Source organism: Nansenia antarctica (genome assembly GCF_963989245.1).
Source record: "Nansenia antarctica genome assembly, chromosome: 5".
Taxonomy (NCBI): Eukaryota; Metazoa; Chordata; class Actinopteri; order Argentiniformes; family Microstomatidae; genus Nansenia; species Nansenia antarctica.
In genome coordinates, this window is record NC_137690.1 from 4,168,894 (window position 1) to 4,184,271 (window position 15,378).

The 15,378-nt window shown below is 48.3% G+C and overlaps 2 protein-coding genes across 2 annotated transcripts; both read left to right on the forward strand.

Moving 5' to 3' along the window:
• Positions 1-1,351: 1,351 nt before the first annotated feature.
• On the forward strand, positions 1,352-8,279 carry mpeg1.1 (macrophage expressed 1, tandem duplicate 1; the record flags this gene model as incomplete). The annotated part of the gene is made up of 3 exons (XM_080532940.1): positions 1,352-1,846; positions 3,867-5,481; positions 8,275-8,279. The coding sequence occupies 3 exons, from the start codon at positions 1,352-1,354 to the stop codon at positions 8,277-8,279; spliced, it is 2,115 nt and encodes a 704-aa protein (XP_080389066.1).
• Positions 8,280-8,553: 274 nt separating this feature from the next.
• prf1.5 (perforin 1.5) lies at positions 8,554-11,272 on the forward strand (the record flags this gene model as incomplete). Its single annotated transcript, XM_080532941.1, has 3 exons — positions 8,554-8,832; positions 9,233-9,504; positions 10,240-11,272. 3 exons carry the CDS (start codon positions 8,554-8,556, stop codon positions 11,270-11,272), a joined length of 1,584 nt encoding a protein of 527 aa, XP_080389067.1.
• Between the last annotated feature and the right edge of the window lie 4,106 nt (positions 11,273-15,378).

A 15,378-nucleotide genomic window follows, 5' to 3' on the forward strand; every position in this document is an offset into this window, starting at 1 on the left:
AGACAGGACATGCCATTTGCAAAAATTAGTGTATGATAGTTTGTATTCTGTATTTTGTGTATTTGAATTTGAATGACAAAATGTAACTGTAGTGTGTGAATGGGGATAGGACAAATAAGCTTTGCTTCCTCCTATTCCTTTTCGGACAGCTTAACCATGTGGATTTATTTTTTATTTTTTAAATCATTTGTATCCCAACGTACTTGGTCTGCTGTTCGAAATAAACTTGAACTAACTAACAAAGCTCTGTGAAACCCCCCATGACAATGACTCACCCCCCTAAGATAGCCAGAAGGCCTCTGGATAGACACACCCTCAACTAGACTGCTCAGTTCCTCTTTCACATCACACATGTGATATTGTTGTGAAGTATCTTTATCTGTTTTAAAGTGCATGTCACTTCTTTGATTGAGGGGAATAATTACACACACACACCCCCACCCCCCCACACGCTGTTGTGCTGTGAACTTTACCTTAAGAAGTGTGTTTCCTCTTTGGAACAAACAAGGCATGTTCACATATACATGGACATGCTGAATCAGGGGAGGCTGAGGGAGGTAGAAATCAGAGGACGGGGCTCAATGTAATGGATGCAATTGAATAAGGACTGCGTTTGTACCCATCCACATTCCATTCCATGCATCACAACCAGAACACAATTTCACTTCCATCATCCTCCCCTTTGTTGAATTCACATTTCCTATGTTTTTATACATGTATTAGATTAGATTCAACCTTTTTGTCATTCCACAATAGTACAACTAAATGTATTGTTTTGCTCTAGGCACAGGCTCAGCCATAGTCAGCGGCCCTGGAACAAATAGGGGGTTAAGAGCCTTGCTCGAGGGCACAACAGCAGTGGTTCATACATGCAAACACATGAAGTAGAGTTCATTCAACTCGTATGATTATCTTTATCTTCCATGACATGCCTTAAACGTTCTCACAGAGACAGACACACAGACACAGACACAGACACAGACACAGACACAGACACACACACACTTCCCCCTCGGAAAGTACATTGGTTCCTCTGAGTTCACTCATTTAGACAGACACAGAGACACAGACACACACACACACACACACACACACACACACACACACACACACACACACACACACACACACACACACACACACACACACACACACACACATAGGAACTTCCCCCTCTGAAAGCACATTGGTTCCTCTGCGTTCACTCATTTAGAAAGTGAAAGTGAAGGTGAAGGTTACTGATCTTGTGACTGAACCAACAATGGCCCCACCTCTTCCCTCCCTCCCTCCCTTCTCTCTGAGCAGCCACTCAGTCTCACGTTCCCTCTTCGCCCTCACATCAGACGCAGCCATGGCACCGACAGCAGCAGCAGGAGCACGCTTCACCCTGCTGCTCCTGTTCCCGTCGCTCTCCCTCCTCGGAGTCTGCCGGCCCCACCCTCTCATCCACCCCACCAATGAACTCCGCCGCTGCCGCACCGCCACCACCACCAACCTGTCCTCCAGCCCCACCCCGGCCCTGGAGGTGCTCCCCGGCGGCGGGTGGGACAACCTGAGGAACCTGGACACGGGCCGGGTGATGAACCTCAGCTACTCCCAGTGCCTGACCACCGAGGACGGCGTGTACCTGATCCCGGACGAGGTGTTCGTCATCGCCCAGAAGACCACGGGCGTGGAGACCAACTCTGAGATCATCACCTCCTGGCTGGACCAGCGCAGCTCCACGTCCTCCTCCGTGAACGCGGACGTGTCCTTCTTCTCCGTGGTCAACGCCAAGTTCTCCGTGGAGAACCAGAGGGCGAAGACCCACCAGGTCCGAGACACCTCGGTCACCGCTCGCGTCCAGGTGAGTTGGTTGATTGATTTGCTCTCAAGTTTGAGACATTGGGAGGGAGAGACAGGATGCAGGTTGACAGCACTATCAAGCATGTATAGAGTATGTCAACAAACATGGAATGGAATGGAATGGACTTTATTTGTCATTGCTACAGTACAGGTACCAAACAACGAAATTTAGGAGGGGTGGCTCCCCTGGTGTTATGAAAGGAAAAAGAAAACACATTTTAGAAAAAGCATAGATGCATAAAATCACAAGAAGGTAAGGAGCTGGTTTACATCAATAAATGTACACAATCCACTGTACTATACTGCACAGATAGTCAACTAGGGTTGTCATATTGCACAAAAGAGTATTTTTTCACATTATTTTAAAGTGTCACAGTTTGCAGGCTTGAAAATGTACATGTTTGTGCCTCAGCACTAGCTGCCATACAATCCATCCGGACTGTCCTGGGCCCAGAACTTAGGCCTTTTCTGTGTTCAGGGCCTTGACGGCCCTGTGGTAGAAGCAGTCCTTCAGTCTGTTTGTCTTAGCGGCCGGGGTCCTGTACCTCCTGTTCGAGGGCAGCTTGACAAAGTGTACGTGCCCAGGGTGGGTCGGGTCCTTGGAGATCTTGGAGGCCCTCCTGAGACAGCGTGTGTTGTACAGCTCCTCCAGAGAGGGGAGGGGTGCGCCGGTGATCTTCTGTGCTGTTCTCACAACTCTCTGTAGCGCGTTTCTCTCCGCTGTTGTGAGAGACAACATACAAACATACTGAGGGCACTAAAGGTACTTAATTTTTATTTATTTTTTTACAATTTATCCTGAAGCACCCCCCCCCCACGCACACAGATCACCTACCCTTAAGCACCACAGTCACTTTATTAAAATACTACCTATTCCATCGAGCCACCGATGCTATTTCTATTATTTGTATTACTACCACTATTGTGTTGCTCAATTTGTATCTTGTCTATCTTTGTCTTATTTGTCTTTTTATAACTATTGCCACTTTATTTCTCTTGTCGCTGCAATGTTGAGGAACTGAAGCCTAATCATTTTACTCTCTTATACTCGTATAATGGGATTTAACAATAAACGTGAAAGTTTAAACTTGAATGGTCTGTAAAGAGAGAACGTGTATCAGCTCATATATTAACTTTTTATATTCATATTCATTGCACATATACTGACTTTATATTCATGTACTTACTCACTGTAATACCGTATACTGTCTCACCTTCCACTGTCCATACATTCATGGCTTTTGCACTAAGTGCATCTGGTTAGATGCTGAACTGTGTTTTGCTATCTTTGTACTTGTACTCTGTCAACGACAGTAAAGTTGGATCTAATCTAATCAGGAAAAAAGGGACTGAGGTTATAAAAGTCAACTGAAATCATCAAAAAATTTAATAAACAACGGGTTTACCTTCATTGCAGAGTACCAGACAACTGACACGTCTATTGCTGTGATAGATAAGCACCTGAAAGCAGAACTGGTTTGATGCACATTGGAAAAAACACCTAAAACTTATTATTAGTCTATCATGATAAGAGTGTTGTGTTTAACCCTCTCCCTCCCCAGATCAAATGATTCTACTATACTGCTGCCTTAATCCTATTTCTGTAACAGTCCATCACTCAAAGTCAGGCATGATCATATACTGGACCAATACTATTCTTACAGTGCCCTGTGTAAGTAATGGGACAGTGAATAATTGTTTCTTCTTTTGGCTCTAAAACTTTTGGCTCTAAAAAGTTGTTGTTATTGTCGTTATTTCTGAATGGTGAAACCAATACGTACACAAAAACCATCTAATAAAAGCTGAGAATCTTTAACCTCATAGTAATTGTTTGATTTCAAATCCAGACATTTGGAGTGTAGAGCCAAAAGATGTCCCATGACCTTAACACTGCTCCACATGGTAGCCATGCTAACACCACCGAGCCACAGACCGTAACCCTCTCCCTCCCTCCTCCCCCCCCATCCCTCTTTGCCCCCCATGCCCCCCCTCCATCCCTTTCCATCCCTCCCCTCTCCCAGGTGCGTAACTTCCTCTACACCGTAAAAGCTCATCCCGACTTCACGCTGGACTCGCGCTTCGCCCGCCAGGCCGAGGAGATCGCCGACGCCATCGAGAACAACCAGACGCGCCAGGCGTCCTACCTCTCTGAGAAGATGGTGCTGGACTACGGAACCCATGTGATCACCAGCGTGGACGCGGGGGCGTCACTGGTGCAGGAGGACTACCTCCGCTCCTCCTACGTGTCCGACGGCACGACAGACAGGTTCTCCGTCTCCGCGTCCGCGGGCGCCAACTTCTTCGGCAAGGTGAGTTTCGACGTGGGCGCCTCGCACACGGAGGAGACCGCCGAGCAGCGTAGTTACCAGGGCAACATCACCTACTCCATAATGCAGAGCCACGGCGGGGAGCCGTTCTTCCCGGGCATCACGCTCCAGAGGTGGCAGGCGAGCACCAGGAACAACCTGGTGGCCATCGACCGCTCGGGGCTGCCGCTGCACTACTTCCTGAACCGCAACACCTTCCCCGATCTCCCAGAACCCACCGTGGGCAAACTGGCGCAGTCGGTCAGCCAAGCCATCCAACGCTACTACGCCGTCAACACCCGCCCGGGCTGCGTCAAAGCTGACTCCCAGAACTTCAACTTCCAGGCGAACGTGGACGACGGCTCTTGCGACGGTCCGGCGACCAACCTCAGCTTCGGCGGGGTGTACCAGACGTGCGCCGGGCTCACGCCGGACGCGGGCCCGCTCTGCCAGGCCCTGGCCCAGAAGAACCCGGAGACGGGCTCCTTCTCCTGCCGGGCGCCCTACACACCCACCCTGCTGCGCTCGGAGGTCAGGGACGAGGGCTACAGCCAGTACGAGTGTCACCAGCACTGTCACGAATGCTGGCTGTTCTTCACCTGCTGCGACAACGTGTGCGGGGACGCCTATCACGTCCGCTCCGCCCGCGTCGAAACCTACTGGTGCTCCACCAACGGGGCGACTCAAGAGAACTCGGGGTACCTGTTCGGGGGCCTCTACGGCCCCTCCCTGCTGAACCCCCTCACCAAGACCAGGAACTGCCCCGCTAGCTTCATGCCTCTAAAGCTCCTGTCCAACGGCCTGACGATCTGCCTCAGTAACGACTACGAGGCTGGCACCAGGTTCTCCGTACCATTCGGGGGGCTGTTCAGCTGCCAGTCGACCAACCCCTTAGCGGGGGACCAGGCTCGCTGCCCGCCCCAGTTCAGCCAGCACCTAGCCACGGTCAGCGACGGCTGTCAGGTACAGTATTGCGTCAAGTCTGGGTTGTTCACCGGCGGGCAGCTGTTGCCCGTCCGTCTGCCCCCCTTCACCGTCCCCCCACTGATAAGCATGGTGGCCCTCAACACCGTGGCAGTGATGACCGAGGGGGACCGGGCTTGGGTCCGGGTCGGCCAGACCAAGATGTGGAAGCTGGCCAAGCCCTCGGACGTCCGGGGCATGATCGAGATGTTTGGCCGAGACACGGCCCCCATGACAGGGGGGGAGAAGTTTGGGGTGGTCTTCGGGGTGGTCTGTCTGGTTGCCTTGGTGGTGGGAGGGGTGGTGGTGGCAGTGAAGAGGAGGAGGAAGGGGGGGGCGGGTGGTGGGGAGTATGAGGAGTTAGACCGTGAGGGGGGGAGTGAGAGAAGGGAGGTGGAGAGTCAGGGAGGAGGAGACACAGAGACACAGAACCAAAGCCCCAGCCAAGCTTTGTTGCCGTGAGACCATGTTCCCGAAACGGCAAACTAACTAACCAAATAGCTTTGTGATGACCAACTTCTCATTCTCACTTCACGTTTTAATTTCAAAGAGAGTAGCAGAGAGGAAGTATAATTAGTATTGTCGTTTTTTCCCCAATAGAAACTTTAGGAAGGGTTTACAGAGTTACACAATACGGCACTTTGCATGAGAATTGGAGGCAAAATATATGTGAATCATTTTGTATTTCTGCATATTACTTTAGCATTATAAGTAAGATTTATGAATAAATTGATAATATAATATTAATTTAATTTAATCTAATATAATATAATATTACTTCAGCATTATGTTGATATGTTTTCAGGTATGGAATGTAGGGAAATGTATAAAACAAGCAACAGGGAAATTACATGTTTGTCATCTATATGTTTACACTTTTTGTACTTTCTCACAGGTTGTATATATTTTTTTAAATGTTCACTATTTTCACTAGAGTGATCTGCATATTTTGGGCTTATCCTAATGTTAAATAAGTACACATTCTAAATAAACAAACTAACACAACAGTTTTGCTCTCCTCATTCTAATGATATCCATCGAAGGCTAAAATGTCTGTAATGGGTTATCTGTCTATGCTGTTAAATGCAGGTGCCCCAAAATAAACCCAATAAGAGTTCACTAGAGTTCACTATGGGACAGACAGCATCTGTTCTGGTGAATTCTGGCATCATCGGATAAACACTACAGGCAGGGGTCCCATCAGAATAACAGGGAGGCTGGGGGAGGTAGTCCAGGGGAGGCTGAGGGAGGTAGACCAGGGGAGGCTGGGGGAGGTAGACCAGGGGAGGCTGGGGGAGGTAGAACACCAGGGGAGGCTGGGGGAGGTAGACCAGGGGAGGCAGGTGGAGGTAGAACACCAGGGGAGGCTGGGGGAGGTAGAACACCAGGGGAGGCTGGTGGAGGTAGAGATGGATGGGCACGTTTCATACCATTCCTCATTCCATTCCATGCATTACAATGAGCCCGTCCTCCGATTAATACCTCCACCAGCCTCCCCTGGAAGACAGATATACAATATTATGCTGTGGTAGGAGAAGCAATGGAGGGTATATAAGTACTGTGAGAATTCACAGTTGACTTCAAGTGGAGTCTGGGTCAACATACATACTTTTGTTAAATTTGCAGAAACGGCACTTATCTTCCTGAACCTTGCTCAATAACCCTCTCCAACACCGCCCACCCCCCCTCCTGACCATAATCAGACCCCCCCCCCCCCCCTCCTGACCATAATCAGACACCCCCCCCCCCTCCTGACCATAATCAGACCCCCCCCTCCTGACCATAATCAGACCACCCCCCCCCCCTCCTGACCATAATCAGACACCCCCCCCCCCCCCGACCATAAACAGACACAGAAGAAGCTGACACCTAGGGTTTCGATTTGGTTAACAGTGTTCTGCACAGACAGGCAGACAGCCACAATAAGCAGACACCCACACACACACGCACGGGCGCACACGCACACATATGAGCCCACACACTCACACTCACACACACACACACACATGCGTGTACACACAGACACGAGTGCACATACACACAGGCACACACACACATGAGCGCACACACACGAGCGCACACACACACAGGCACACACACACACACACACACACACACACACAGGCACACACACACATGAGCGCACACACACACACAAGCCCACACACTCACACACACACACAAGCGCACGCACACACAGACACACACACACACACACAGTACTTCCCGTAAAGAGGCAGCATAATACCCATGCCACTCTGCCTCAACATCTCGTGAGAAGACAGCCCTCCCCCAACCACAGCCTTGCCTCACCCACAGCCCTCCCCCACCCACAGCTGGCTTTCATACCGCTGGCTCGTGAGCATCAAAACAAACGCAGTCAGCTGAGGAAATCTGTCTGCCCTCAGGAAGAGAGGAGGCCTGGAGGAGGGAGACTCCCTCGTGCTCACACACACACACACACACACACTCACACACATAGACAAACCTTACACACACACACACACACACAAACCACACATACAGACACAGACACACCACATACACACACACGCACACAGACGATACACACACACACACACACACACACAATGGACCGTTGCTCCACATTCACCCTAGCCAGCGGCGCATTCTCCCAGCAGGAGTGTTTCTATCCTGTCACTAAGTGGCCCGTTGGTTGGTTGGTTGGTTGTTAAGCTTCTTCCTCTCAGCGCCCACGGAACACTGTCAACCAACCAGAGCAACAACCATTCATTTGTGCTTCGGTTGCTAAAACAGTCAACACAGCCGTTTCTACAGGAGGAGACAAGACAAGTCTGTTGGAGATTTAGTTCCCTTGCTGACTGAGAAGACGGGGTGTGTCTGCGTGTGAGAGAGAGAGAGAGAGAAACAAACTGGTCTGATTTTGAAGGTAGGAGTGCATGTCGACCGCTGTGCAATATGCATGTTTATTTTATTGATATTACAAGTGGCAGAGCTGTGCATGCATCGTGTCTCTCTCTCTCACACACACACACACACACACACACACACACACTCTCGTTGTGGAGGGATTAGTGTTGTGCCCTCAATTACGGTATTACAGACACAATACTGTAAAGACAACACGGCTGTGTCCTCTCTGTTGTGTTTGATCTGTGTTTGATCTTCTGAATCTCAGAATAGATTTGATTTACTCCGAAGCTAAAGACAGCACCATTAAAGGGACTCTGTGTTATCTGTTTTTGGAGTAACGCAAAATAAATATCTAGACCTATGTATTTTTCATGCAATGAGCATTCAACCCTCAACATCATTTGACGCTAAGATAAATGATACATTACCAGACACTATCAGCTAGAAGTATTAGAAGTGTATGGTATGACATGTCACGGTATCTCTCTCTCTCTCTCTCCCTCCCTGTCTTCCCCATAACGCCGTACAGTACATTCCTGTAACCATGGCGACAGAGGGGTCCCACCAGCGCAAGCTCTTCCTGTTAACCCTCGCCCTGTCGGTCGTGGCACAGTGGTTTGGTACCGGCTCCTCCAGCGCATGCAGGATCGGCTCGGGGTCCGAGTGCGAGAAAGCGGCCTTCGTGCCGGGCTACAACCTGGCCGGGGAGGGCTTCGATGTGGTCCGCATGCGGCGTAAAGGCGCCTACGTCATCAACGTGAAAGCCCATCTGAACGACAACCACACCTGTACGCTCTGCGAGAACCGCTTCCAGGGGAGACAGGTAGGCACTGAGGCTACAGGTAGGCACTGAGGGTATGGTCGCTGCTAGACAGGCACACACAGACACACACACACACAGCCAAAAACAAATATGTTCTTCTACCATACAATTCTTCTATCACAACGACTGCCAATGGCCCCTGGCCTGAGCTAGATGACTCTTCTTGCTACAACTGGGGATTTGATGACTCACTTGCTTAGCCAAATGTATCGATTGTAAAGTCGCTTTGGAATAAGGCGTCTGCTAAATGCCATGTAAATGTAATTGTAAAATGTAAATGAGATGTATAAAGAAAAGACATAAAAAGAGGGAATGATTTTGGGGGAAATCTTACTGTTCATATATTAATGTTACGTATGTGTGTGTGTGTGTGTGTAACGGCATACTCTCCTCTCCATAGGTCCAGAAACTTCCCGCCGCCGTGCTAGACTGGCGTCCGTTCAGCCGTTGCAGTAAGCAGCTGACCAGCGCCCTGCACCACTCGGTGGACTCCCTGCTGCGGAGCTCCTCGTCCCTCATCAACAACAACTGGGGGATAGACCTGCGGCTGGACACCGTGGGCAAGGCGCTCCTGGGAGGCAGCCGCTCGGAGATGGCCAAGTTCGCCAAGGAGCAGCACAGCGTGGACAAGGCCACCTTCGCCACCCATGAGATCAGCTGTACCTACTACAGGTAGTGGGGCAGGTGGGTGGGTCTACAGGGGAGGGAAACTCTGCTGCTGTCAGGTGGATGGATTATCTCGGCAAAGGAGAAGTGCTCACTAACACAGACTTAAACAAATGTGTGAACACAAGTTGAGAGAAATAGGCCATTTGTGTACATTGAAAAATTCTTAGGTCTTTGATTTCAACTCGTGAACAATTGGAGCAAAAACAAAAGTGTTGGCTTTATATTTTTGTTCAGTGTATCTGCTGTCATGCCTAAATACCACTACTAACTACTAAATATGTGTGAATGGGATCAAGAGACAAAGTTCAAAATTGCATGGCTAAATCAACTCAAATGAACTTTTCTGACCTGATTGGTAGTCTGTGGTACACTTTGTAAACCTCTCCATCCCCTTTAAAGTTACTCTACTGGAAAATAAATAAATAAAAATCTTCCTTCTTCTAGCATTATGACTGCCAATGACCCCTGGCCCGAGCATAGATTACTTTTTCTTGCGATGACTGACGGATAGATAATTCACTTACTAGACAAATGTATTTGTTGTAAGTCGCTTTGGATAAAGGCGTCTGCTAAATGCCAAAAATGTAAAGTGTAAATGTACTTTGTGGTGATTTGGCTTCCAATGTTGAACTTTGTCTCTTGATCCCACTAACATCCATAGATTTTTTAGTGGGTCTCTTGTAGTGACAAAACACATTGGTTAAAACTTACATGCCTTTTTCTTGTTGTTTTACTCAGTTACCGGCTGGCTGACCACCCTGAGATCAGCACTGAGTTTGCCAAACACCTGAAGAGACTCCCCCGTAGCTATGACAACAAGAGCCGACCGCTCTACCGCAGGATGATCGACACCTACGGCACACACTACATCCACCAGGTCCATCTGGGGGGGCGTGTCCGCCGGGTCACCGCCTTCCGCACGTGCCTGGCGACCCTGAAGGGCTTCTCCGAGTCGGAGATAAAGAACTGCTTGAACGTCGAGCTGAAGATGGCCCTGGGCTTTCTGCCCGTCAACGGCTCCTTCTCCAACAAGTGCAACGACCTTCTGCAGGGAAATATGAGCATGGGCTTCTACCAGGGCTTCATGACCCACAAGATAGAGGTCGTGGGAGGGGAGAAGTACTTCCCGGACATCCTGTACAACCAGGACCCGTCGGAGGCCTACCACAGCTGGATGAACAGTCTCCACGACCACCCGGACATCGTCTCCTACGCCATCTTCCCCCTCCACCACCTCGTGGACGACCCCGAGGTCAGCGACCACCTGAGGAGGACCGTCAGGGAGTACATCGAGGAGAACCGGCTCCCGCTGGACGAAGACGGCAGGGCGGGGTCGAAGACCTGCACCCCGACCGCCAACCTGGACCACAACTGCTGCCCCCTGCGGGCCGGCCGCGGTACGCTGAGGGTGATCGTGCACAGGGCCGCCGGCCTGAAGGCCGACATGTTCACCAAGACGGACGCCTACGTGAAGATCTGGTACAACGGCATGTACGAGGAGACGGACACGGTCATGGACGACAACAACCCGTGGTGGAACGCCACGTCCGACTTCGGCTCGGTGGAGTTGGGGCACCAGTTGGTGTTCGAGGTGTGGGACAGGGACGTGATGTACAACGATCTGGCCGGGAGGTGCGCGGTGTACCCCGAGAGAGGGACTCACTCCCACGGCTGTCAGCTGAGCAAAGGGATCATGTACTTCACCTACAGCTCCCAGTGTGACGCTCACCTGACAGGTTACAGGTGTGGACGGTACTCTCCAAGCTCTTGATAGGTCAGGCCGATAAATTCACCTCCAATTTTACAGTAAATGTGTTTTTTCTTTTATGTGTGTGTGTGTGTGTGTGTTTTACAACTGACGATATTAAAATGCGAATATGGAAAATATAAGAGTGTGTACTGTAGGCCTGGTCAAACTGTAAAATATTTCTTTAGAAAAATCGTAATCCCCCTGACCAAGACCAGGACCTGCCCAACGGCCTGGCGATGTGTCTAAGTAGCGACTACGAGGCTGGCACTAGGTTCTCCGTGACCCTTCGGGAGGGGGGGGGGGGGGCTGTTCAGCTGGCAGTCTACCAACCTAGGTAGTATTCTTCTAGGTGACGTAGGAGACACAGGACCTAGTGGTCAGTAAAGGAGGGACCGCCAGAACGCATAAGATTGGTGCATCCTCCCTTTAGCCGACAGACTGAGAGGAGCCTCGTCAATGCCTTTGATTGATGTTAGACAGATAGTTAGCATGGTTGCCCAATACTTTGGGTATAAAGTCTGAAGTTTTCCACCTGTAACCTTGTTCATATTTTGTAATGCGTGCACGGAATATGGACACAGATCTGCAATAAATCTACCCTCAAGTGACCACTGAGCAAGACCCTTGATTTGACGTCATTTACCTGGTATTAGAAACACATGCCATCAGCATATTTTGGGCTAACCTAATGTTAAATAAGTACACATTCTAAATAAACAAATGAACACAACAGTTTTGCTCTCCTCATTCTGTATGATATACATCGAAGGCTAAAATATCTGTAATGGGTGTAGCTATGCTGTTAAATGCAGTTGCCCGAAAATAAACCCAATAAGATTTCACTAGAGTTTACTATGGGACATACAGTATCTGTTCTGGTGAATTCTGCCATCATCAACGTGAAAGCCCACCTGAACAACAACCACACCTGTACGCTCTGCGAGAACCGCTTACAGGGGAGACAGGTAGGCACTGAGGCTACAGGTAGGCACTGAGGGTAGAGGTACGCACTGAGGGTAGAGGTAGGCACTGAGGGTATGGTCGCTGCTAGATAACACGTTTTTATTTTTATTTTAAATAGTCAATGGTATAGTGCAGTATGGCAATAGTACACAGCTGGCTCCACCCTCGGTTAGATGTTACTAGAATCTCAATGTAGGCCTACATATTGTTTGTACATATGTGTATTCTGTACATATACAGAATAATAATAATAATAATAATAATAATAATAATAATACTGACAACAGACATTTCAAATGTATTCACAATATATAATCAATAGAATGTTTCAGAAATGTTTTGAAGAATAGAAGTACAGAAGCCCTGCCACAACAACCGCAAACCCTTTTCCCTCGAGGCTGCAAACTCAAACTTGTGCACAAAGGTTGTGATGGCTAGTGGATAGAAAGATGGGGAGTGGACTGGCCACTCTGTAGTGAAGTAGCAAATAATATATACATTTTTTTTTTCTCCTTTCCTTCTTCTAGCTTATGATGACTGATGGATAGAAGATTAACTTACTTAGACAAATGTGTTTGCTGTAAGTTGCTTTGGATAATGGTGTCTGCTTAACGTGAACAATGTAAAATGTAGGCTAACATGATTCAATATGATATTAAAAATGACCCATATCATATGGCATATGAATCAGATAATACAATAACACAACATACATAACAAATGCAAAAAATAATAAACAAAAACAAGTGTAAAACAGATCAACAGTCAATGGTATGGTGTGGCATGGCTGTACACAGCTGGCTCCCCTGAGAAATGAAATGACATGAAAGGAACGAAAACATAGCTGCCATTATAGCTGCCCCTAGCAACGAGAAACATAGCAACGGTTTCTTGTTAACGTAAGCTTTCCCTCAGGAATTACGATGTATATGGATAATAGCGCACGCACTAATAATAATAATAACTTTTTATTTCTATAGCGCTTTTCCTGCAAACGTTGCAGCTTAAAGTGCTCCAATCATTATATAATCATAATTTAATTATTTAGTCATTTAAAGGCAATATTAAAAAGACGGGTTTTTAGTCTCGACTTGAACATATTTGCTGAGGTTGCATCCCTAATGTAAACTGGCAGTGCATTCCTCAATTTGGGTGCATAAAAAGAGAAGGCAGCCTCACCAAATCTCTTCTTTTGTACATGTGGTACACAGAGACCTGAGAGCTCTACTGGGCTGATATGCTAGTCCACCACTCTCCCTCCTGCAGAGCTTACTCGTCCCTCACCAACAACAACTGGGCCCCAGACCTGCAGCTGGACACCGTCACCGTGGGCAAGGCCCTCCTGGGAGGCAGCCGCTCGGAGATGGCCAAGTTCGCCAAGGAGCAGCACGGCGGGGACACGGCCACCGTCGCCACCCATGAGATCAGCTGTAGGCCTACCTACTACAGGTAGAGGGGCCAGGGGCCAGTTGCATAAACATAGATTAAGACTGGTCTAAACCTTAGACTAGTTTTATATTCTCATAAACATAGATTAAGACTGGTCTGAAACCTTAGACTAGTTTTATATTCTCATAAACATATATTAAGACTGGTTTAAACCTTAGACTAGTTTTATATTCTCATAAACATAGATTAAGACTGGTCTAAACCTTAGACTAGTTTTATATTCTCATAAACATAGATTAAGACTGGTCTAAGCCCTAGACTAGTCTTATATTCTCATAAACATAGATTAAGACTGGTCTAAGCCCTAGACTAGTCTTATATTCTCATAAATATAGATTAAGACTGGTCTAAACCTTATACTAGTCTTATATTCTCAGGTTAGACTAGTCTAATTAAGACTGCCTGTTGCATACAAATTAAGACTGACTTATTTTGAGGTTAGAAAGTTAGCCACCTTCCTCCCTGGCTAAACTTGACGTAAGAGCTGTGTTGTTATGGTAACGAGTCAGCCTAAATGCTAGGTGTAGCTTATTTCTGCTAGTTTCCTGCAATTGTTCATAATAAACCAGCATAAGAAATGAAAATAATTGGAACATTTGATAAAACAAGACAAATTCAGACAATATATCATATTTATGAAATCTTAATAAACAAATACAGTAGCCTACAGAGTCTAAAAGAAAATTGGGCCCCATCAACAGGACTCAGCCCCCATGGTCAGCAGCAGAAAGACCCTTGGTCATCATCTTATATACAGTGCATTGCTCATATGCAAGATAGCTTGGTTAATTATTCATGTGCAGGGAAAGGTATAACCTAGTATTTTACAGCAGCTTTCTGCAATAGGGAGAAAGATCAAGATTAGCGGTAGGAGTGATTTTAGTCAAAAAATATTTATGAACATGTTTACAGCTCCCTTACGAGGATGGAAGGTCACTCACGCAGATGCTTTATGTTCAATAAAGATAAAGACAAAAGAGAAAGTGTTTTTTAAGTTTCATTTTTAGATGGTCTCATTTCCCAGAAATGGCCCGATGTGCTGGAAAAGTGCTGACTTGGATATCCTGACTAAACCCTGGAGGAACAGAGAGGTCCGTACACTGCTGCAGGTACGCAACACCGCCTTCAAAGCAGGCGACCCAGAGGCCTTCAGCTCAGCCAGGGCTAGTCTGAAGAGGGGCATCAGGGAGGCCAAGCTCAACCTCAAACTGTGGTGCCAAAAAACTCTGCTGACCCCCACCTTACCCCCCACACTAGACCCCCACCCTACCCCCACACTAGACCCCCACCCTACCCCCACACTAGACCCCCACCCTACCCCCCACACTAGACCCCCACCCTACCCCCCACACTAGACCCCCACCCTACCCTCCACACTAGACCCCCACCTTACCCCCCACACTAGACCCCCACCTTACCCCCCACACTAGACCCCCACCCTACCCCCCACACTAGACCCCCACCCTACCCCCCACACTAGACCCCCACCCTACCCCCCACACTAGACCCCCACCCTACCCCCCACACTAGACCCCCACCCTACCCTCCACACTAGACCCCCACCCTACCCCCCACACTAGACCCCCACACTACCCCCCACACTAGACCCAAGAAGACATGAGTGTGTGAGGACGGAGGATGATGAGCAAAATCCCATCATGGATTTTATCTGGAATTTCACTGCCAATCTCTCCTCCATCACCCCGAAAAAGAGA